The sequence below is a fragment of the Micropterus dolomieu genome, linkage group LG07 (genome assembly GCF_021292245.1).
Source record: "Micropterus dolomieu isolate WLL.071019.BEF.003 ecotype Adirondacks linkage group LG07, ASM2129224v1, whole genome shotgun sequence".
Classification (NCBI taxonomy): domain Eukaryota; kingdom Metazoa; phylum Chordata; class Actinopteri; order Centrarchiformes; family Centrarchidae; genus Micropterus; species Micropterus dolomieu.
Window position 1 is genome coordinate 21318043 of NC_060156.1, and position 24741 is coordinate 21342783.

The 24741-nt window shown below is 41.0% G+C and overlaps 2 protein-coding genes and 1 long non-coding RNA gene across 3 annotated transcripts in view; 1 reads left to right on the forward strand and 2 right to left on the reverse strand.

The window, feature by feature from the left end:
- Nucleotides 1-5096: 5096 nt before the first annotated feature.
- olig1 (oligodendrocyte transcription factor 1) lies at nucleotides 5097-5867 on the reverse strand. The gene has a single exon (XM_046055024.1). The coding sequence runs from the start codon at nucleotides 5865-5867 to the stop codon at nucleotides 5097-5099; it is 771 nt and encodes a 256-aa protein (XP_045910980.1).
- A 15952-nt stretch (nucleotides 5868-21819) lies between these two features.
- On the reverse strand, nucleotides 21820-23222 carry olig2 (oligodendrocyte lineage transcription factor 2). Its single transcript, XM_046054414.1, has 2 exons — nucleotides 23092-23222; nucleotides 21820-22719 (listed from the first exon to the last, which is right to left on the reverse strand). Exon 2 carries the CDS (start codon nucleotides 22695-22697, stop codon nucleotides 21879-21881), a length of 819 nt encoding a protein of 272 aa, XP_045910370.1. The 5' UTR covers nucleotides 22698-22719; nucleotides 23092-23222; the 3' UTR covers nucleotides 21820-21878.
- A 1320-nt stretch (nucleotides 23223-24542) lies between these two features.
- The window catches only part of LOC123973989, an 11279-nt gene continuing 11080 nt past the window's right edge, over nucleotides 24543-24741 (forward strand). The window contains exon 1 of the long non-coding RNA XR_006825747.1: nucleotides 24543-24662. This is a non-coding gene — a long non-coding RNA (uncharacterized LOC123973989). The remainder of the gene's footprint in view (nucleotides 24663-24741) is intronic.

The following is a 24741-nucleotide window of genomic DNA, read 5'->3' on the forward strand; positions in this document are numbered from 1 at the left end:
ACTTTAACTTGAAATTGAAATTAGACATTTATTTTCAGCAGAGCAAGAATCTTACCTGTGTGTAGTTTAAATCACAATGGTCTCCCAACACATGAATGAATCAAATGTTTCTTTGTGCTAAAAAGGCAAGACAATTCTTTTCTAAAAATATCCTTATAATACAACCTTAATATAAGGTAGATAAAATGACTCATTATCCTGTCTTATTTTTTTATTTCATGTTAGAATTCATAGATGCACCATCTGGGACAGCTGCAGCAGAGAAAGGATTATGTTAAAAAAAATGAAAAAGAGAAACACAGTTCATGTGTAGATCAATACATGAATAACTTTAGTGAGAGAATAAAGGTCCCAAGATTAAAAAAGAAGCCAAAATACATGTTGAACATTTAAACTTATTTTTTGTTTGCTGTGTAGAGTGTATATCTCTGTACACCACAGTCACATGTATATGGTTGAGCAAAGAGGACTTCTCATAAAAGAACTAGGACTTGCCAGAGCTGATTACCGCTAAATTCAGGTCAAATGATCTCAAAGAGAACCCTCTTGGTCAATGCTTCTAATTTATTGTGTTTACTTCGTACCCGTTTGTGAATCTTAACTGAGTATTATTTATTCTCTTTTGTACCATATGACATTTGTTAAAGCCTGTTTATGTCTGCATTGGATTTATTGTTTTAGCAATGTTCTCATGTTGGCCTGTTATCCAGGTATCTAAAAAGATTTAAACATTTTATCTGGTTAAATTGAGGGAAAAGTAATATTTCTAGAAAACTGCTTTTTCTGTGATTCCACAGTGAACTGTGTGTGTGCGTGTATGTGTGTGTGTGTGTGTGTGTGTGTATTGTCTTACGAGCTCTCCTCGCCTCATTGAACAACAGTGATGAAATGGAGATGAGTTAAAGTGCTAACACAAAGACTGACCAGACCCCTGCGTCGCTGCAACAATGAAACCACCAAACACGAGAAAGTGAGAGCCTCTTGGAGAAACAGAGAGAAAGAGCAAAGAATGAGAGGGGGAGAAATTAAGGAGGCAAATTTAAAAAAAAAAAGAAAAAGAAAAGAAGAAGGGCTGCACCATCCTGAGAGCAGGAGGAAATGGATGGTGAGCAAAGGTGGCAGAATAGAGAGCAACCCGGAGAAAATAGCAAGGTAGCTAATCCCTTCAGAGATAAAGCAGCTATATGTAAATGAAAAACATGAAGTTTGGCCATCTTACTTTGATCTATGAATCAGGCTATCCCTCCCTCCCCCTCCCTTCGTCCTTCACTCTCACCCTCTTCTCCTTCCTTCTTTTCCTTGTAAGAAAATCAAGCCTTATTTAGCTTAATCTCACTTAATGGCATCCAGCTCCTCTTTTGTCCTCCCTGATGCTAATAGATTCCCATCCTTTCACTCGCCACTATTCACATATCTACCCTCCATAATCCCTTTATTCTGGGGTAGCAATTATTTTGAGTATTTTATCAGCATTATGATTATGATTATTTTCATTATAATTATTCATGCAGGCTGCGCCAAGGGCCAGGTTGTGGCTGAGAATATCCTCCCTCCCACCAGCGCCTCTTATTCTTGCTCAGAATGAGGCTGCCGGCTTTCTTCCAGAGGGGTGGCGAGTTTGCAGGAGTGAACCCCATTCAGCGCAACACATTTTCTGGGCGTTTGAACATATTGTGGATTGAGTGTAATAAGTAGCACCAAATCACCCATCCCGGCTCCTTAACACAGAGAAACATTTGAATTTGAGGATGGAGGAGAGAGAAGGGGCTAATAACCAAAAGGCCTCCTTTCTGCGGCGCAGTAATTACACGGTTGGGTTTTGATCTTTTGCTTGTTGGGGCGATGAATAGGGGAAGAGATGAGGACTGTTTCACTATTTTGGGGTGGTGTAGAGGGTGGAAGAAGCTTTTCAGCTCAGCATCTCGTCAGCGTCAACGATGAAGGCTCAATGAACATGGCAAGGCGCAAGGAGAGGTTTGCCCCCATTCATTTACTATGAGTGAATCACCTCTCAAGGTATTGTGAAACAGCAGGCAATGCAGTACTGACCAGAGAAAAGCGAGGGGTCATAAGTAAAAAATTTCAAAGGGTAATTTTTAAACCTATTTTTACATAGGGGGGTCTTATTTGAGGGGGGTCTAAATGACTACTAGGTACAAAAAGTTTTGGAATTGGTCCAGTAGATGCTTTAGACAGCAGCAATGAAACGAGCTCCAATGGTTTAGGCAAAGGCTTACGTTGCAGCCATTGCAGCCAGTTTTACATCTGCCAGTTGAGGCAATCTACTGGACCAATTCTAAAAAGAAATTAGTCATTCAGACACCATTATGGTATAGTTTTTATATCCCGACAGCAATCAATAAATAAAATGCTCTGACACAAAAAAAAATCAAGTATCTCTGGCTGTCTCTGGACTATCATAAGCATGGCCCGAACATTTCATTTGTCCTAAACCGCCTACCTGCACGCACTCTGCCAGTGTACTGATTGTGCATGAGAATGTGTTTTGGTTGGATACTTTCAAAATCTAACTGTCTCTTGCTAGTTCTCCAAAATTGCCCACCCCAGCTTAAATGTTACCCGGATTTTAATTTTTACCAACCAAATGAGGAAATACTGTTAATTAACAATTCACAAAATGTTGATACTGAACATATCAGTAAAATGTTCACCATCAAAATACATCCTTTCCTGCCCCATTTTGCTTTAACAAGGATTTGAGAAAATCTCAGTTAGAGCAATAAAGGGTGGGATCCCTCACCCAGGATGGACAGACTAGATAGTAAAATTGCTATATGGACAATCAGGATGACAAAATTATAGGTAGATTGTGAACTATACAGAACATAGATCCAGGAGGACCTTGAACGAGTGCTGCCAAACCGACCTGAATCACATGACCTCCATGGAGACCTGCAAGAGAACAGACTACACAAACACACAAGAGGCAAAGCCCAAGCGCATCAATCAGACAGCTAGGAAAAAGGAATAGACACATACAGAGGGAGAGAGAGGGACAAGAGGAGAGCCTGAATCTCTTGGATCCAGATCCAAAACATCTGGAATGAGGCCCCGACAGCCAGGGGAGGGAGATAGGTCCCAGCAGGGCTGAAAGTTAAGATGAAAAGTTTTAAGTTTGGATTTAAAGGCCTCACACTGTCTCATATCAGCAGGAAGGTTATACCAGAAGAAGGGGCATGATAGGAAAAGGCGCTGCTGCCAGCTGACTTCTTTATAACTGTGGGGACAGAGAGAAGTCCTGTATACTGAGAGGGGAGAGCACAGGATGGCATATAAGGTCTAAGGAGAGATAGGTATGAGGGGCTGAGCCCATTCCGAATTGTTTAAGTCATCAGATGCACCTGATCTGAAGGCAAGCTAAAATTGGTGTAACATGGTCAAAGTTTCTAGTTTTAGTTACGATTCTAGTTGCAGCATTGTGAAGAGCCAGCTAGATTACTTTCTAAAGAGAAAGGAGGAGTCAGACATACATATTGCACAAACAGCTGCATGTTGAATGATAAACACACGTGGTTTCTCTATGATGCACTTTGACTGTGTTCCAGTTCCTTACTATATACTGCATATACAGCATAATCTATCCTGATTCGCAAAGTACTATGCAAAATTTTAATAAAATGCACTGTACCATCAATACAACTGTGACTTTTAAATACCAATTAAACTTCACAAAGAGAACAGCAAAAGGTTTTCCTTAAAATGTAATAATTTTTTGTTTGTTTGTTTTCAGAGAGATTCCTGGAGCTGTTTCGCCTCAATCCACCATTTATCTTAATTTTCTATTTCATTTCCCTTGTACATTGTATTGTGGGACAATATTGTCCATCACAACGCAAAACAATTGAAAGTATTCTCAGAAATCAAGCAGTTTTTAGTATGCACACTAATTCAGAACATTTAATTTAGCGACTTTTATCTTGATTTAGCCAGGCCCGTATTTCTGAGAGGTGTCTGATCACACTCACTTAGTTACACACATTGTCGCTTGAAAGCTCCACTGGAGAGGATGGGGGTTCAGGGCCTCGCACTGGGTCTCACTATCCGAAGATCAAACCTGTAACCTTCCACCTACGAGTCTCTGCCTCTCTAAACTTCAGACCACCACTGCACCAAGAATTAGAATCTGTATTTAGTGTGGAATCTTATTCTCAACTTCTCTCCAACGCACACCTGCATGCTCGCTACCTCTCCCTCTCTCACACACACACACGCACACACGCACACACACACGCACACACGCACACACACACACACACACACACACACACACACACACACACACACACACACACAGCATAGGTATAAATGCTGGGCTTTCTAACAAAGTTTTTCTAAATAATATTAAATAGAAATTATACAATAAGCAACAATTAAAGTGAGAGTTAGAAAAAAAATGGAAACAATAAAAGAACTGTCTTCAGATACTTAAAGTATATTGCTTAACTGTAATTAGAGCGTGGAAATAAATGACCATTTTATAACACAACTCTGCCCACTTTAAACTCCTTGAAAAGAGCACAGACAAAACACACTTACAGAAATCCTTTGTGTGAAAATAACAAAACCACTTTGGCTGCTATTCTGCTAGTTTGTGTATATTGCTCATAGCAAGAAACTGAGAATAGGTGTTTCAGATCTTTTAAAAATTATTATTTTTTATTTCAGTCCTTGATTTGGGCCCTCTCCACTTGTGGGTGCCTAAAATTGTCACCATCTTTCACCCAACACTCTACAACACTGCAATCAGTCATTACAGCTTACGCTTTCTACAAAAGTCATCAAAGTAGTCAATTGATTCTTTGTTTGTGACATAAGAGAAGTAATGCATTACAACTTCTCTCTGAAACAAAAAGGGGATTGTTAGACTTACTTCATCAAAAAACTGTCCTACCAAATACAGAATAGATCCATTAGGTTTGAAAGGATCAAAGGATAATCGTGAGTAATTACAGGAAGATATTATAAATGTGTTAAAAATATTAGAAAAATAACAATTCATATAAAAAAGTTCCATACATGTAACAGTCATCAAGTCCGTTCTTCGGGAAATCCTTTTCAACTTCAACTTCATGGTGTCACTTTGGGAATCTTGGAGCCGGAGTTGAATGGCTAAATCTAGGCAGTCTGCAGACTCCACACGGGCACAGGGGCCCTCCTGAGGCCCCTGTAGAGCTCCACTGCATAGGAGCCAGCGAGGCGTCCATGGGTCCCGGAGATAACAGGGTACATTTAGCAGCCGAGGACGATGAAGTGGAGGAAGTGGAGGAGGGGGCTGCTGAGGTGAGGAGGGACTCCTGGGTGAGGAGGAGCTGGCTGGGGCCAGAGATGAGGGGCCAACCTCCAGCAAACAGCAGCCGGGGGACCGGTCCTGTGTTCATCCCCATCCCAACGCTTACCTCCCCTAGCAGCCGCCGCATCTCCTGCAAAGATGAACCCAAGAGGAGGATGTAGTTTCTGGCCAGAACCAGGGTGGAGATCTTGGAAAGCCTGCGGCCTGGAGGAGCTCCGGGCTGGTGGGACTGAGAGGAGGAGGCAGAAGATGGCGAGGAGGCGTAAGGCACCATGACCTCCCTCAGGGCATCCATGGCGATGTTTAAATCCTGCATCCGCTTCCTCTCCCTGCTATTGATCTTCCTCCTGAGCTCCTGCTGCTCCTCTGGGCTCAGCTCCCTCTGAGGTTTGGTTGATCTTTGGCCACTCTGGAGGCCAAGCATGGGTGCAGCATTTAGGCGGGAGGTCAGGTTGAACCCTGGAGGGCAGTGGGATAAATCCTGGACAGACGTGGGGCCACAGAGAGGTAGAGACTGCTCCTGGGCCCTGATCACCTGGTTTGACAGCACATTCATAGTCTCTTCAGAGGTGTGCTAGTGTGTAGTTAAAAATGTCTCCAGCAAAAGATCAAATGTGAAAGACAAAAGTACTTCACTTCTGCTTTTGAAAAATCCAGAAACTGCCGTCCTCCTGTTGATCTCGCCTTTGCTTGCAGAAAACAGCTGCCATCCAGCACTATAACAAGTCACCAAACGTTTTTACTTCTGGGCTTCAGAGGTTTCTGGCTGAGTGAGAGCTTCCTAAAGTGGCTGCTCAGTTTTATCTCATTTCCACAGCTGCGTGTGGTGAGAATGACAGCTCACACAGTGGATAAGTGAGCTAAATGCTCCCCTCACATACCCCCACCTCAGCTCAACTCCTCCCCAACACATTAGAAACTCACTCTAACTTTTGACATTTTACTGAACATGAGCACGATAAAGTTAAAGACTCTAATTAACTTTTACTTGTTTACTGTGTTTTTGATATGATCAGACAGCAAAAGTAGAGACAGTTTTCCAAATAGAACTTTTTTATCTCAGTGATGAGATAGAAAACATGTGGATTATCTAAAGATAAAAAGTCCTGTGTCCTGACATCATATTTGTTTGTTTTTACATAATCAAAGTAAAATAAGTAAAGAAGCGGTTTTCCGTGCACATAAGCAAGTAATTACTTCTATGTAGATTGTACTGGATATAAAATTCTAATAAATGCAACCAGAAGGAGTGACAGACACTTAAGACAGGTGGGTTATTACATTACAAGCTCTCAGAAGTTTTTTATGGCCATGTTGGTCCTTTTCCACTTTCAAATATCTATTGAATAGCTATAAAATCATAATGTTTTTGTTCATAACATCCATAGTCCCCAGATGATGAATTCCTTTAGTGATCTCCTGACTGAAGTTTTTAGTATGTCCAAAACTTTGGTTTATGTATAAATACCTGCAAAGCTAATGACATTCGCGTCATCCTCAGATGTACTTTTAGCACCAAAGCACCGCTGTGCCTAAACGCAGCCTCTCAGAGCCGTCGGTCTAGCTGTAGACTCTTGTTAGTACCTGACACCATGAGTAACACTGCTTTCACTTTTTCTTTGTCTGAAGCTAATTGAAAGCACACACACAAAAAACAACATTGTGAGTTTAATGGAATTTACCACTAGAAGCAATTAACAACTTGGAAGCCATTAAAATCATCAGTACTTTGTTATGTGACAGAGAGCAGGTATTAGCAGTATTAGCATGGGTACTAATCGTGTCAGAGAACAGTTTTGGCAAACAGTGAATGGATACATCATTGTGTAGCGGGAGTTAATTGATGGTTTTGAGGTGGACGTTATTGTTGCTCAGTTCTGAGCGGCTGCGCTAACCAAATTGGCTGGCAGAGAGCTGGGCACGGTTCCAGACAGGCAGACAACAGACCAATTGACTCCAACCACAGGTGAAGCTGGCTTGGGGCACCGAGCAAGGCTGAAAACCTCAAATGTGCCATTCATGAGTCACAAAAAGACCTCGACATCACTCCGTTGCACAGTGAGCCTGGCCGTCCTCTTTTTGCACTCCTTCCCCCCTCCTCCTTGTAAAAGCCCATCTGAGGGGGAGAAAAGGAAGGCGGGGGTAAGAGGGGAAGGACAGCACCGTTACAAACAGAAAGCAAGTTGTTTATGATGAAAGCAGAAGGAGATGCAGAGGAGGAAGACCCTTTCTTTTTTTTCCCCAGCCGCTCTTCTGTTGTCGTTCAACAAGTGAAAGATGTGTGTGGAGGCGCTTCCCTTCCCTGCCAGTGGTCCGGTGGCGTCCGGCTGGTGCTGTGATTGAAGCTGAATGGACGGCTGCAGACGGACAGGAAAGGGAGGGCCTCCTGAAAAGAGCCAGGCGGATGGCCCTCGCACCTGCAGGAGAACAGAGTGCAGGCAGCTAGGATGAATGTGTACGTGTGTGTGTGTGTGTGTGTGTGTGTGTGTGTGTGTGTGTGTGTGTGTGGCGCGCCTGTGAGCTCAATTTGATTTCTAGTGCCTGTCTGACAATGAGAGGTAATAAACTGAGTAATGAAAGAAAACAAGTGGTGATGGTTTTGACTGTATTATGGGATCTGGTTTCAGTGTCAAGAGAGAAAAAAGGGACACCTGCAAGGAGCCTAACATACAGAAGTCAGAAAAGAGGAGAAAGAAAGAAGCTGGTGTCTACCAGAAAAGTGCACCTCCCCCACTTTTTTATCCACCACTTACAAGGGGAAGAAAAGTGAGCTTGATTTGGGGCTGCAGCCCAGCATATCCGCCTCCCAGCTTCCAGGGTCCTTTTGATGAGGCTGGACCAGGGCAGGAGCACCGGTGGCTTCAGGGCAGGGGGAAGACTAGTGTCTTTATGGTGGAAGGAGTACTATCCATCTGGGCAAGGCCGTCCAATGGTGGGTCTGCACCTGGGAGCTAAATGCCTAGTCTGTGTGGAGCCATTTCCTGCTGCTGACAGACAGGAAGACACCTCAGCCAAACTCCTTGGTTAAGTTATCCCCCAATACAGGATGAAAAATACACCCAAACTGATACCACTGAAAATAATGGTTATGGATTCCTTTTTGAAATGCATTTTTTCTATTCTTCACTGCGGTTTCTTTGAGTTGTTTGTGTTTATGATTTTGAATCCACAAATCTCCAGTATTGATGAGGCTTATAGTTTTGTAATTTTTATATATTTTAAAAGAATAACACCAGGGTGTTTGAACCCAGATTTACATCTACAAGTTTACAAGTTTACAATAAGGTTTCAATTAATTAGGGTTTGCCAAATGTGATTCTGATGATAGGAATTGAAGTGAAAAATTGCAGGAAATGAAAATGAGCATCTAATTACTCTAAATAAAATTTAATAGAAAACAATAAATCAGTGAATTGCAGGGAATTTAAACTGCAAATGTTATATTAAATTTCAAAATACTTACTAAGTTTTTTTTTATTAGAGATTTTTTTATGCTCTTTTAATATTGATAAATAATCATACATATATTCACATATTATTTTGAAGAAAAATATTGAAAATCTTTGCTCCTCAATTTGGACCACCGGAGCAGAGAAGACATTTCTTTGTTGAAACACGCACAAAACAACCTCCATTGGCTCATTAATTGAGTAGGTTTGGCATAATTATAAATCAATGGATATAATTGGATACAAATTAAGTCAAGCCACAGGGTGGCTGCAGCAGGTCCGGACACAGTCTTGACTTAATGGAGTCAATTTACGTCAGGTGTCTGATTGAGCTCTTTTGTGTGTCACTTGATGCTGTTTGTTGCCTTGGTGGAAGGACTTATAATGTTGTTAATGTCTGAAGAAGGCTCTCCAAATTGGCACGATTACACAGATATTTTCTGCGTCTTTATCTGTTTGTCACTGACTGTCTTGCTTGTTCCTCAAAACCTCCTGATTGAAAGACAAAAAACATTTATTTGACTGGTCTGACTGGTTGATGTTGGGCAATGCTATAAGTGTAATAATATACTCAGAGTTGTGCTGATATAGAAATTAATGTACTTCTTAGTTGTAAGAAATCCATTACTGTGGTTTCCTCAAACTCCATTATTATCTCGAGACTCCTCACAAAGGCTGAATTACCTCCACTTCACTCCAAAAGCAGTAAGGTCCATTGTGTGACAGCTAGTTTGTGATAATTTTTTAAAATTTAAATTAATTTGTGAAAATGTACCACCTAAGCACAGTGAAATGATATGAAATCATGGTGCTTGAAGACAGGTCCTGATTTATTGCCTAAACTTGTGACCATGTCTTGTACAACATTGGAAGGACCCTTGTATGAATCTACATAGTAGCATTTTCCTAAATAGTTTTTCATCAAATAATCACAAGCCAATTGACACCAACATGTATGAACAGGTGTACTGACTGGTTTCTGGGACTCGATAAAATTTAATAAATAATCCTTGGGCAACTGCGTGCACTGTGCATGTTGGGTACTTGCATGCACATAGCTCATTTTCCCATAAGGTCCCCTAGCTGGTTATTCCAGCCACACAGTTTACAGGTAAAACACATAAAATAAAACAATAAAACAGAAAAGAATTTCATACATATATTGTTAATTGAAGAAGTGACAAGGCTGTACCTCAGCTGATTCTTTCTCCTTTAGGACACACACATGAAAGCGCACAAAAACTCTGAGGTAAACAAGAATCATGAAATTTGTGATCCTGAGATCTCAAGAATGAATAGAAATTGTACCAGTTTCTTGCCATATTTGCAATTTTTTTGGCTGTACCACTGTTAAAAGCCTAAGTAAAATAACATAGCATAGAAGCATAGAAAAAGTTTGTAAATTGCATCAGAAAAACAGCTAATCCATTTATTTTAGATTGCAAAATCCTCTTTGGATTAATAAACAGTATTTCTGGTCATTTTTTAACAGAGTAGCTAATCAGAGCGATAAACAAGGAGGTGCACCTGCTACAGGCTTGAAACCCCAAACTGTCTTCAATTTCCAATATGCAGACAGAGTCTAATGAGAAATTAACAGTTGCTTGTGACTGCTTTTTCTCCATGTGTCCTGCGGGCAAACAGGTGCAGCAGTAACAATGGAAATATAACAGAGCAGGATTTTCAGAGGAAAAAGGCTGCTCTGCATCAAAGCAAGGACGGAGGACACACTCGTCTATTCGCCCTAACTCCTGCTCTGTGAGGCTTGGCCAAAGACATGAGAAGATTACAAGCTGTTAATAAGGTGGAACCAATCGGCTGAAGGTCTGCTTTTGTCCTTCCCAGCATGCTTTGTGAGCGCTGGCCTGGGATAGTCGGCATTTGGTGCTGATCATAGTGTGGCAGGGATAATGAAGGTGGGAGGCGTGTAAGGTTTAAGCCCTCGGGCCCTTTGTGAAAGAGAGCCTAAATGCTTCACTCTCAATAGCTGCACACGCTCAGTTGGTCACAGTTGTTTAAATACAGATGGACATTTGCCACATTCATATTTCATGCTGCTAAGTGCTCTGCTGACACTTTCTGGCATTACATTTTTGCTTGCTGTGTTGTGTCTGATATTTGAAGTCCTGCAAGATATAGATGTGTTCTTACCTTAAAATTAACAGCCTGAATATTCTGTGTTCTTGAATGTTTTCTAAAGGTTTACATTGACAGTCAAATCAAAGTACTCCAACCTTTCCTTACGGTCGTTTAAAATGACCCTAAACATAACATAGCTCAATGATTGTTTATTGTTAGAGCAGATGTTCCTCTCTGAAACAATGCCACCAGGGATTTGTAAGATGGCTGCTAATAGGGGAGTGTTAGTTAACCCGTCCCCCACAAAGTATCCCTAAAACCCCCAATCCTATTTAACCATGACAATGATGGATTCACAGACACTTCCACAGGAATCCTTGTCAGAAGTCAAACACAGAGCTCCTTCTTCTTCTCACCAAGCGAATGAGGCCAGGAGCACCCCAGTTAAAGTTGTTGTGGGGGCAGGTTGAAATGTTTCTTTTGGGTTTTATTTGCGCTACAAGGCCAAGGGTGGGTTTTCAGAGGTTATCCCCATCTGTATGGAGGGCGGTGCAGCGAGACCAAAGTCACTGTTAAAGTGAAAGCTGATAGCAGTATGATGGATGGGGATACACGTCCCAGAAATTAGACTTCTGAAAGAGAAGCAATTGAGCGGGAGAAAGGGGAACAGACATTGGACGTGTCTGCCAAATAAAGAGACTACAACAAAAACTGGCTTAGCAACAGAAATTCTAACATTGGATAGTCTCAACTTGAAGAAAATTTTCACTTCAACACCACCCCACTCACCGCATCTCAAGAAACTCTAAGAACTCTAACAAACCTTCTCCTTGCTCATTTTAAAGAAAAAAAATCTTATTTTCTTAGTTTTGGCTGTCATGTCTATCAGTCAAAATGACATTGCATTCATCAAGTTAAAAGCAGAGACATCACTAAAAAGAAGTCAGATGGAAAAAATAAGACCAGTTAGATGTTGTAAACAAAATTTGGATGAGAAAGCTAAGCTAAACATCCATCACAGTTTTAACTTTGACTTACTGTGCTTGCTGTAGTTGTAATAGATCAGTGCACTTTTCCAAAGAAACGGTTTTAGATCATTTGGCTTGTTTACCACCTATCATTTGACTGCTTATGCCCTGATAACACAATCTGAGCTCTCAGCAATTCATTTGGAGAGTAGGCTACCTTGTTAAGCTTTAAAAATGATGGCCAAACTATGAACATACTATGTCCATATTTTCCAATCTCTGAATAAATGTTGAGAATACCCTCCAGAGCTGAAAACCCTGTTGCACTTTGAAAATGCTGATGTATCTTTTTGATGATGCCTTGACAAACGTCGCTTGGGAGTTCTGTGTGTGAGCAGTCATTCAAATCTAGCATATAACATCTATCCATCCATCCATTATCTATACCCGCTTATCCATGCTGGAGCCAATCCCAGCTGACATTGGATGAGAGGCGGGTTATACCCTGTACAGGTCGGCAGACCTTCACTTGGCATAGAATATAACAGTATTTTAAAATGTATCCACATTTGTGTGGACATTTCCTGCTCGGGATCATCCCTGGCGGCATCCCTTTGGACAGGTTTCACGCTCGGCCAGCTGTGAGGATACCGCGAGGCAGAACCAGGACACGCTGCAGGGATCACATCTCCCAGCTGACCAGGGATCCACACGGAAGAGCTGAAAGATGCTGGGGGAAAAGGTGTCTGGTGCTCTAATTGCTTCTGTTTGCTACACCATGAATGAATTGATCAGTGGATAAAACTTTGCTCAATCCAATTTTGGGGGTTGTCAAAGTTCGGGGTGACCACCACACTCTTTTTAACGCCAGTTTTTTAAGTTAAACTATGTCCTGTTTCTATGCCTTTTAACTTCTGATATACCAAATTTCTACCTTAAATACCCCCTATTTTTCTTTGATACTCCAATACTCCAATACTACACTATTTAACAAATAATATATTGAAATATTATGTTCAATATTTGCTTGTTTCAACACCAAAGCTATGACACTGCGCTTTCCAACTTGTGCTTAGTTGCACAACAAGAGTTTGAAGGTTAAAATAATGTTTTGGGTGGGTCATGTTTTCTACCTCTTGTTTTATGAAAAGAGAACTTTATTTTGCATTTAAGACATTGTTCTGATTTCACAAAATATTGCCACAGCAGTCTGGCAGATGGATGCAGTGGATGTAAGATGATTCTTTCAGACGTTGACAGACACATCTGTCAGCCTACCCTGTATTATACACACAAACACACACACAGTTAAACCCCACAACCCCCCTTGAGGCAGCCCCAGAATCATCTCGCTGCTGTGTCTTATAGCCTCCTCCTCCTCCTCCTGAAGCTCATTCACCTCCCACTGTGCTCTGCTCCTCACAGCCTCTCAGCACTTTAAAATCCTCACTAAGTCCTGAGAGATCAGACTGAAGCAGCCACCACTCTCCCTTTCCATTCAGCCTCCACTCTGATTAAACTGCAGCAGGTTTATCACAGATGTTGTCCAAACTCATGACTGGCCTCCCACTGAGGACTGTTAACTACAGAGAGTGTGATAGCAGGTGATTTGCCCCCCCCCAACTTTATGAAGTAAATGGCTAAATGCATACCTAAATGTGAAAAAAGGGAAAATATTACTGTGGTTTTCTTCTGTCCAGCTTTCTTGTGAATCAGATGACAGCCATTCTGTGAGTGGTGCTAATTTGATTTATGAAACAGGACCCCAGGGGAAGCAACAACTCAGAGAGCAGACATATGTTGCAGCGCAACATGATAGCAGGCTTCAGTAACTTGACAAATTGGGGTTGTAGTTATTACAACATCTCATAGTGGTATGACTGCTGTGGAGGCAGAAATAATCACAGTGGACTCAAAACCAAGAAAGTTATTTTCTGGCTATGCAGCATTAGACTCTTAACTTGTTGATGTTTAGCAGATATAATGTTTATCATGGTCACCATCTTAGTGTGTTAGTGTGGCTACAATTTCTTAACATATAGAAGATATTTGGGTCAAAAAAGTGTGTGATTTGACATGGGAGACCATTAGAGATTCCTGTTTCCCACTGACAGTCACCATTGGTTTTTGTTAACTATGGCGACCATCACTTCCTACTCTTAAGAAAGTATTTGAAACCAAACCATGAGCTTTCCCAAACCTTTATCAAGCAGTTCCTGGGCCTAACCAAACCCTAACCAGAGTGGGACCAGAACGTCCATATCACATAATCACTGTTGTAACAAGTACAGATCCATCCATCCATTTCCCTCAATGTAAGACATGAAAGATCTCAACATAGATGTGTGTGTGTGTGTGTGTGTGTGTGTATGTGTGTGTGTGTTTCCCAACAGCACTTTAGTTTCCATGAATCCTGTCATGTTGAGTTTCTTTGTCCAAATGTCCCAGCTGCCAGCAGCAGTCGGAGCTAGCAGGGCCAGAGCCAGGGGACAGACAGACTGTGAGATGGTCAACAAACCATATGTCATCCACACACAAACGCACACACTTTTTGTTGGTTACCAAAATATGAGCTTCACATCAATGTGTGTGTCTATCTATGTATGTGTGTGGTGCGCATGAGAACGATAAAGAGAGAGGGAGAGAGAGACTATGAGTGTGGTGTTTTGAAAGAATTTGATCATTTCATGATAAATGTAACACACAACACACAGTTTTTCAAAGTATGGTGTATTTGGAGTAAACACAAAGCTAATTTTGGAGATGGAGTGATTTCATAAAAAGTTAATGGAAAGACTCAAGGTGATGCCAGCAGATGCTGATATACCCATTTGTGCCATGGGAATTAATCTGCTGCTATATCCACGTCCCCTTCCAGGTTTTCCACCAGATTTTGAACCTCTAAAGAAGACATTAGTGAGGTCCAACACTAATGTTGGGAGACGAGGGCTGGCTCGCAGTCTGCACTCCAGTCCTAAACGTGTTGGACGCGGTTAAAGTCAGTGCTCTGTGCAGGCCAGTCACGTTCTTCCACACCAAACTGGGAAAACCATATCTTTATGGACTTGGCTTTGTGTATGGGCGTATTATCATGAAACAGGAGGCGCCCTGCCCCAAACTGTTGACCCGTTGTCTTAAATATCATCAAATACTGTAGCATTAGGATTTCCCTTCATTGTAACTGAGGGACCTACTCCAAACGATGAAAAACAGGCGCAGACCAAAAGCACAAAACACAGGGGTGTTTAATCACTCAATCATTTTTGACACCACAACTTTCCTCCTCAGCAACAGACTGTTGCTGTGATGACAGTAATTAGAATTTATTTAGTTTCCAAATTCAATGCTAATGTGTGTATATGTTTCTCAGATTGGGGGACAGGTGCACACACCACACCGTATCACTCTCTTGAATGACATAGAGGAGGGCCTCATCAATGTGATGTCCACCCATCAAACAATTGGTCCCAACTGGCCCCAAGCACACCCCTCTGAGACCTCTGTGTTTCTGCATTGGTTGATTCATGTCCCAGTCCTGCACTCCTCAGATTCACTTTGATGTTTAATCCCATCCTCACTGTGTCCTCCTTCAGTGCGCGGAGCCGCTCGGCCAGTCATGAATATCCAAAGGTCTGCTTACTTGACAGGATTATCCCTCTTTTCAAAGCCACTGGGGACGATTCTTCAGCCACAAAAAACACACTCAATGGATCTTCTGCTCTCCCTCTTTGTTTCTCTCGCTTTCCTTTACTCTCACTCACTCTCTTCTGTCTTTGTCCCTGTGGGCTTTTACTAAACACATTGATCCACCCGATCGAGGAGTTCATCTGCTCATGTTCATAGATTATTGGACAGACACACAAACACACACACACACACACACACACACACACACACACAGTATTGTTAAGTTGTTAAGTATCTAGTGTTGAAGAAATATCATGATGAATTTATAAATGGTAGAAAGTATCTGCACCACAGATTTTTTCACATTAATATCTCCACTTGTTATTGAGTAAGTTGTCACACACAAAAACTTGAAATGGACTCCAGGAGACTCACCTAATGAAATTCAGCTGCAGTTGTAAGTACCTCATTGCAAACTAAACAAACATTCCTGGACTGTATTTCATCGTGTCACCAGTACCTGAAACAACCCCCACCCCCACCTATGCAGCCCTTGTGTTTTATTGTTTTGTTTTAACTGCAGGACAGATTTCTGACACCTACAGTATATTCCAATTGGTGAATCTACTACCATCAGATCCAGTAAGATTGTTGTGACCAGGGTGCGAATTATACAGTGACAACCGGGGGGTCAACTTTTTTTCCAGGTCAAAAGAGGAAACCCAGTACAGCACAGGTGCGTGCTTCAGTGAACTAAAATCTTACAAAGCTTACAATATCCTCGCTTATTTAACTAATGTCATCAGTCTGTAGATGATGATGAATCAAATTCATTACACCAGTTCACGGGTGCCCCATACCACACAACAACTTTTGTAGTCAGAGGTCATGAAGTATTCTACAGCAAAACTGCCTGCAAATCAGACACACAACAGCAGACCATCATGACCGCTCAAAACAGACCCACACAATGCCGAACCAGAACCAAAGACACTATCATAAAATAGCCTAAAGTCGGCATTATCATATCTAATTCCTAATTCTTATTATTCTCATCAAGTTTAAAGTTTCAACTTACTCTTTTTTAGCAAATGTCTCCTTTCCTCTTGCTCATGTTGACTGTGAATGATGTAATCTGCGTCCAATAAAGCAGTAGTCATACACTGTTGTTGGGAAATTTTGGGGGGAATTCCAGAGTTAAAACAAACGTCATGTTTATTGTGAAAGGACTCACAAAAGACTTCAAATAAAATAATAAACGCTATATTGATGTAAAAATGTATCTCTACAATAGCTAATCCCCAATTTCACTGCTCATGCCTATAAGAACCAGTGTTAGCTGACAATTACATAAAATTTGAAATTACATAGTGATAATGAAATGACAGGGTGGGCTCTCAGCTAGCTAACATCAGATAGCTCATTTTAGGTGAAAGTAATGCTAATTACAAAACTCTGAAGGTAGAAAAGATAAGTGTATTAAAGCAGCTGGATAGTCCTGACATTAAATTACAGTGTCTCCATTTGCGTGTGATGTACCGGACCGGAGAAGCTGCCGCTGTGAGTGATGTGGGCAAACAGACGTTCAACTAATGGCAATCTTAGAAAATGGTACGGTCCATTTTAGGGGTGTCTAAAATCGTAATTCGAAACATGGTTCTGACCGTGTTGCTTTGAGCTAAATAAACAATATTACCACAAATGTTTACAGTTTTTGGAAAGAACGTATTTCCCAACATATAAATCTTGGCAAAGTTGTCAACAGCTAAATACTTAGCTTATAAATCACTTGCTGGTCCAACCCTTACAGTCAGGGTTTCTTTCTGTGTGAGTCCATCACAGTGTTTAATGGTAGTTAAGGGTGAGCAGATGAGGGAAAGGGTGACCTCTAAGGTCTCATATTCACCTTAGAGCTCCATCTATTCCCTTGTAAGTGTTAAATCCTGCCTTTGTCTGTGACAGCTTCTCTGTTTGTTTATCTTCTCTCCCTCATTCCTCCTCTGCTCCATCATAGACTGTTTCTCTTTCTGTTATTCCGCCACCTTTGATGCATCCCACCAATCTTTAATCCTTTCAGCTAACACAACATGATGCTCTGAGCTGAAAGAATGTACATCTGTGCAGTGTTTTCAGGAAGGTTTAAATCCAGTTACAACAGTGTTAGACTGATGCTTCCCTTCTGTCCAAAGTTATGAATATTTAAACTGTCACAGAATCAACCTCAGACTCTCAGCATCAATGGATGAGTCAGCCTGCCACCAACAGTGGATGAGGAGCTGTTTATTCAAATCCAGTCACAGGCATGTGAAGCCCAGCTGCTTTTGGCCAGAGTGTTCAGGCAGAGCCGAAAAGATGTTACACAGTCAGTTTCGCTTTTAACTTTTGGATCATGTTGATCTGGGTGTAGAGAAGAAAAAATCATAAATTTAAACATGCCATTGTATCAACATATTCGCAAATTTCTCCAACAAAAGAAGATAAAAAGACAAAAAAATCATTTAAATGAATATAACAACTATGTATTAATCATTGTGGACTAAAGTTACTTTTAGTTGAAAAAATAAACTCCCAATAGAATTCTAAAAAGGCAACAAATTAGCAATTTATTTTAAAAGCCACTGCTGTTTATGTTGAATTTACCTTGATTAATCAGTGGAGAAACATAACAAATGTGGGTGCTTCCACACAGTGCACAGCGGCTGAAGAGTTTGATGAGTATGAAAATTATGTGGCTCATTATGCTATGGCTTTTGCATTCACCAGATCTCATCCCATTTTAACACTTATGGTATAGCAATATGCAAAATGTGGAAAAGTTCATTGTTTTGGGTGAATATTGATTCACTTTTTGAATATTTAACCACAATTGCTCCCTAATGTTCACCAAGGGCTTATAGCACCTAAATACAACCATAAAAATAGTAGTGATGCTTAACTGCCATGAGAAGGGATTAGGGAAAGTTTGTGAATGTAGAAATTTGGCAACTTTGCAGATATGTATACCAGGTAACATTATGTGTATTATCTTCCAGTCTCTTTTTTTGTTTCTGAATATTTATGAAGTGAATTCATAAAAGTTCGAGATAGTTGTTTTTTGCTCAAGTTGAAACACTCTCAACTCATGCCAATGCATTTTCGCCACAGTGTGCATCAGCCAGCACAAATTTACGTCTGCTTGTGTCTTTCCTTGCACTTGATATTGCATCACCTCTAAAAGTTGCTTGCTGGAGTTCCACAGACTTTGAGAATCTATGTGAAGGAACAATGAAGCTGTTCTGGATGAACATGGTGAATCACCCTTCTGTAGCTGTCATTTGGTGCAGTTTGTGTCATCATGACTTCCTGACCAACAAAGCCCACTGACAAGAGAAAAGCAGTAACTCAAGACTGGGAAGGCAAACGAGAATCAAAATATAAAATCCACCTCAAAACTAACATACAGACAAGCAAGAAGGCAAAGGCAGTTAACACCACTACGCAGACGAGACGACACTGAACAACAAGAAAACTTAGACTTAAATGCACAAGAGGGAGGTGACAAAGGAGGCACAGGCGAAAACAATCAGGGGAAAGCAAAATAATCAAACCAGCGGGAAAACACAAGAGCAGGAAGGGATGTGACCAAAAAACGAGAGGAAAGGAAGATACCTGCACACCTGTGCTTTTCATGGTATAACAAGTGCAACTGTCTAACAAACCTATAGATTCACACCAGTGTGAATGGGGGAATCTTTTTGATTAAGCCTCTTCCCAGGATTGTGTGGGTGCATTCAGACTGTAGCTGATTGGCATGGCTCTCACCATCCTGTCAATTTTATTGCAATTGCAGGAAATGACACCATTTAAGATTGATATTAGCACATGGAGTTACAAATGTAGTCATACTGACACTGACACACTGACAGTCTTTAGATCAAGTCTAAATTAAAACACACGTGAGTTTGCAGAGAATTTAAGGCCGTTTGAAGATTTAGTCTCTGTTTCTAAAATTATTATTCTATTTTTATAATATCTTAATTTATGAGATCTGCCACTCATTTATGGCAAAGTCTTTCAAACAGTTTTCTGACTAAATTTAAATTAAATTTTTTGTGGTTTACTGTGGTTGGTGGTTTAATGTGTCACCAAATGTGGATCCATGCGGCTCTGCAGGACAAGATGATGTCTTTGATGAAAGTATGATGGGTTTGGGAAACACAACAATGGTCACATAAATATATAAATTTAAGAGCAAGGAGTTCCAGGGAGTTCTGTTATATTATACTAAGATTTAATGTTTTACTGCACATGTTGAGAGCTTTTTAAGAATGACTGTCTCATATTTTACCTGTAAATAGCCTGTATTTTTTGTCATATTGCACCAAATGACCTATTCCTCTCTGAAACGTCCTACAAAGCGCTGAAGGACTTTGAATAATTCAATTCCAGTAATGAGACGAATAAACAAATGCGTGCATGAATATTCAGAGATTTAGTTCATATCGTTCCAGCGTCAAAAGCCTTTGGAAAACATTGCAACAGGATGCACAATCTGCTATGCAGCTGCTACCTTTTTCTAAAGTATATCGGCCTTTACTCATCACTGGCGTCTTACTGCCAGCACATGCAGCTTTTTGTGCACATCCTTAGTGGCTGTTTGCACGCATATTTGCAAAGCTTCCAAATACAGATTTTTGTGGTCGCCATCTTGTCACACAGGTTAGAGGGGAAAAAATCATTCAGTATTTATAGTATATTAATCTTTTAGCTCATTACAACATATCAGTTCTGCAAGATGAAAGTCCAGTTGGACATCACTGTTTGGTGACACTGTTGGGTTTGTGTTTAAAATGAAGCTGATTCCCAACCAGTTAAAGTCACTGTGAAGGATCACAAACACTGATGTTTGGATCTGAATATCATCCAGGAGGAGAGATGAGGTCGGGACAAGTTTGTTTCATGAGGGCTCAAACGCTAGTCCTATCATAGAATAATAATAAGAAATAAAACATGTTTACTGAATTCCTGTTTATATGACATAAATTCTGGTTTATATTAGATGGACATCCTGAATTTTATGATGAATAATTAGGTTCAGATTTAAGCAATTGAAAAGATTCTTAAAGGAACAAAACAAGTAGGTTATATATATTTTTTTATTCCTGGCTGAACTTTGAATTAACACTCCACAGATATTGTTAAAATGATTTTCTATGAATTCATCAGTTTTATTGATATAGCTCAAAATAACAAAAGTTTTTCATTTAACTTAGACTCCTTAAATTAAAATATAGGCCTATTTACATATTCTTTTAATGAATGGTATATGTGAGCACATCTTAATGAAGGCCACTATATCCTCTTGGTAAAAAAGAGTTGGACCTTTACATGCCATTGTTCAGTGTTAAAGGTTTCTTCTGCCTATGTTTATAGCCTGTGTACTTTCAAAATAGAACACTTAAAAGTCAGTTTTCAGGTGAAATTGTGATTCTTAAACCCTGAAATATATACATTAAATGTCTTACTTAGACTCGGCATGTGCTAAAAAGAACAGTTTGATGTTGAAAGTATATCAGTCATTCAGCATAAAAAAATACTTTGTTTATCTTATGTGAAGATACATGTTTTTCTATAATACTGTTAAGATTCAGTGTTTCTGTGATCTATTGCCTGTTTTTGCATCAGTGCTCCTTAAAAGCTTGCCAGACATGTCCCGCCTTCAGTTGTTTAAGCTACACAAAGACATAAAAAAAAAAACTCCCAAATACTTTATCACTTTTCAATTAATCGTCTTTATTTTACATTTTTAAACCCCAACATAATCCTGCAATTCCGTCCAAGATAAGTAAATAAATATCATTTTCATTTTTTTAATTAAAAAAATAAAGAAGTGGTCATTGTTTGCATTGGACAGAGAATGACAGCCTACTGCGGAGAAAATAAGGAGAAAGCATTGAGTAAGACAGATAGAATAAAGCAGGTGCAACATGTGAGGAGAGGGGGAGACTTCCCAAACATTAACAAGACGAATATAATATCTCCCACTATTTAAACAGAATAACCCATCTACATATTTACACTATATTTATGGTTTGATTTGGGACCTTTTCCACCTCAAAGCCCACAAAACGGAAAAGCAACTAATCACCAGCGATTAAAGTTGATCTTTAAACAACTGTAGAGCCACACAGATGTCCAGGCCATCAAATATTTCCAGTAATAAGCTAAAGTTTTGTTGTGCTTTAGGAGCTCTATGAAGAAACACCTGTTACAACTGAGGTTAATTAACATACAACACTAAGTTAGTTGCAAAACCCCAAAGTCCCAGAGAGGAAATAAATGCATTGGTCTTTATTGACTCCGTTGACACAGCGGATTCAGAAACAAAGATAAATAAAAAGCGGAATAATGTGGGGAGAGAGAGTTTGTAACAACCACATAAGTTCGTCTCCGTTTAGCTTGGAGTCACTTGGAGTCGCTGGTCAGCCTGGGCATGGTGACGGTACTCATGCTGGACACATGGGGAGGTGGGACTTGGCACATGCTGCACGGACAAGGCATCCCGGTGCCAACGCCCCAGTGCTGGAAACTGCTTCCCAGCGGCCCTGCACCGGCAGCGGGCGCTTTGAGGAGTCCGTGATGGGGTCTGACCGAGGTGACTGCGGAGATGCCGGGCGCGGACAGAGAGGCGGTGGAGACGGACGCTGGCGGGAGGAGCGGGTGGTGCACCGCCGGGTGTGAGGCGTGGGAAGCCGCCGGGTGTCCTGGCAGGGGCCCCGCGTGTGTCATAGTCCCACAAGCTGATGGGTGGAAGCCGCCGTGATGCCCACTGCTGCCGTAGATTTCGCTGACCAGCCGCTTCATCTCTTCCAGTGAGTTGCTCAGCATCAGGATGTAGTTTCTCGCCAGCAGCAGGGTGGCGATTTTGGAGAGTTTGCGCACCGACGGCCCGTGCGCATAGGGCATGACCTCCCGGAGCCCGTCCATGGCCACGTTGAGGTCGTGCATCCTTTTCCTTTCGCGGCTGTTGATCTTCAGGCGGATCGTCTGCAGCTCGCCCTCTGACAGGAGTTTACGGTCTTTCTTCGACGCCAAGCGCAGGAGGGATTCCTCGTCGGCAGCGGAGAGGCCGCGCAGGCTGGCGATGTCTGACGGAGAGTCGCTCTGTGTGGAGGACACAGCACCGGAGAAGCCGTGCACAGATTTCTTCAGAGCGGACAGGAAGATGTCGTCCACTTCGGGAGATGACGGTCTGCTTGACACGCGGCTCGTATCTGAGTCCATGGTACTGGTCCAGCACAGTGGTCTGGAGAGAAAAAAAAAACTGTTTTACTTAATTTTACTAACCAAAAAAAAAAGAAAAAAAAAAAAACCCATATCATGACACCACCACAGATATAATATTTGCTTTTGTTGCGGGGGTCACAATGACTGGTGATAAACAATTATTTTATCCGTTTAATTCAAGTAAAAGTAGGCCTAGGCAATAGCCTGTGTAAAAATTAAATTTGGCCTTAGTATTTGAACATGGCTTACAAGTAAATTTCATTTTTATCTTTTCTATCTTCGTATTGATATTGGATCATCACATAAGGAATAAGAGACAAGTCTTTTCAACTCTACACCTGGCTTGGCAAATAAATAAGAAGAACAGCCAGCAAAAACAAACAACACGTACCAAGATTGTTTTTCCAAGCGCGATGGTGAGAAAACCTGAACGTCAAATCCACCTGTTACTCCAAATCGCATCTGACAGCCCATTTGGCACGCCTGCGTGCGACCGCAGGGTTTTATAGCGGGCTGTTAGCGCACAGAGGCCGGGTCACCAGGACAACGTAGTTTCTGTCCCGGCTACTTCCCCGCGACCAATCAGCTCCTTGCAGGGAGGAGGGAGGGAGGTGAAGGAGGGTCCTCCAGCCTGATGTAATTACCAACACACAGCATTAAGTGAAATCAGACACACTCCCTCCTACATATGGACCCTTCTGGTAAAAATGTTGGCCCGCGTGTGGATGGATTTTATTATAATAACACATTTTAAGCCACATTTAGCCTCTCACAAGTGAACAATAATTTGTTGCTATTATTGAGGGTCCGGAAACAGTAATACAAAAATTGAGATCGCATTTTTAAATGATTTACATAAATTATAATTGCCTAATTAATTCGTTTTATGAATAAACTGTGACTAAACCTAACTGTTTTAAAAAAATGAAATGTCTGAAGATTTTTTTAGGATTTATTAGGTCTATCATATAGCCTAATGTTTATTAGCCTAAACTATACCATCTTTGTTTTGGTCATTATGTTCTTAATTTCTATTAGGCTATTAAACCCTCGAGCTGTCCCACTATAAAATCACGACGCCCCTTAAAATGAACAGTAATAACGGATCGAAGCTTAATGAGCAGCGCAATATGTTTCCTGCTTGCAGTTTTGGCGATAATGTGGTGTTTTCCGTTTTTACCCGCTGTCGACCAGCAGCTGCCGTTAAACTGCATCTTTAACGTTAATTAATGAAGTGTGTAAAATTGTTTTTAACGGTTATGATCCTAAGATTTCAATTAGTCTGCCATGAGCGATATGTGGCCTGCTGCTGGCGCTCAGACGGCCTCTGACTGACATAAGGGCCCAAACCGGTTATTTGCTCTCGGACGTAACTTAAACTGACAGTGAGCATTGTCCCGAAATTTGTGCAGTCAGACGCAATCAGCGATAATTGCCTCTACAAGTTTATCTGTTTTCATAAGACTGCACTCGAAATATCTTCTCTGTAGGCCTTTTTGGTTGTTGATCAAATAAAATAAAATGAAAAGGAGAAAAATCTACTAACATTAAGTTAGCCTAATAGTTTATTCTACAGACTCAGGTCTTTATAGGATCAATTATCAAAGGTGGGTTTTAATTTAGAATGATTTTCAAGTTTGTTATCAGAGCATTTCAAATTTTCTGTAGCAATAAAACAAACAGAAAATGCAGCAACCTTGAATTTTAATAAAATGTAAATGTGTTGAAAATTGTTGGCTCTCTATAGACCTATTTTCTGAGGTTAGTTGGTTCCATAGTTTACAGAATTTGGACTGTGCTGTTGCCATGGTTACCCACAATTTAATGCACCTTGCGCACTGATTTAGATCATTGATTAAACAGCTGACCGGAACTATGTTTGAGGGGGTTCATTTCCGATTCCAGCGGTCACCTGCCAACCAATCAGAAACGAATTTTTCCGTGACCTCCACCGTCAGTCAGGTAGGCCTATGTCACATTACCAAGGTCATTAACCGGGTGTGAGTGATACACCCCCCCCCCCCCCCCCCCCCCCCCCCCC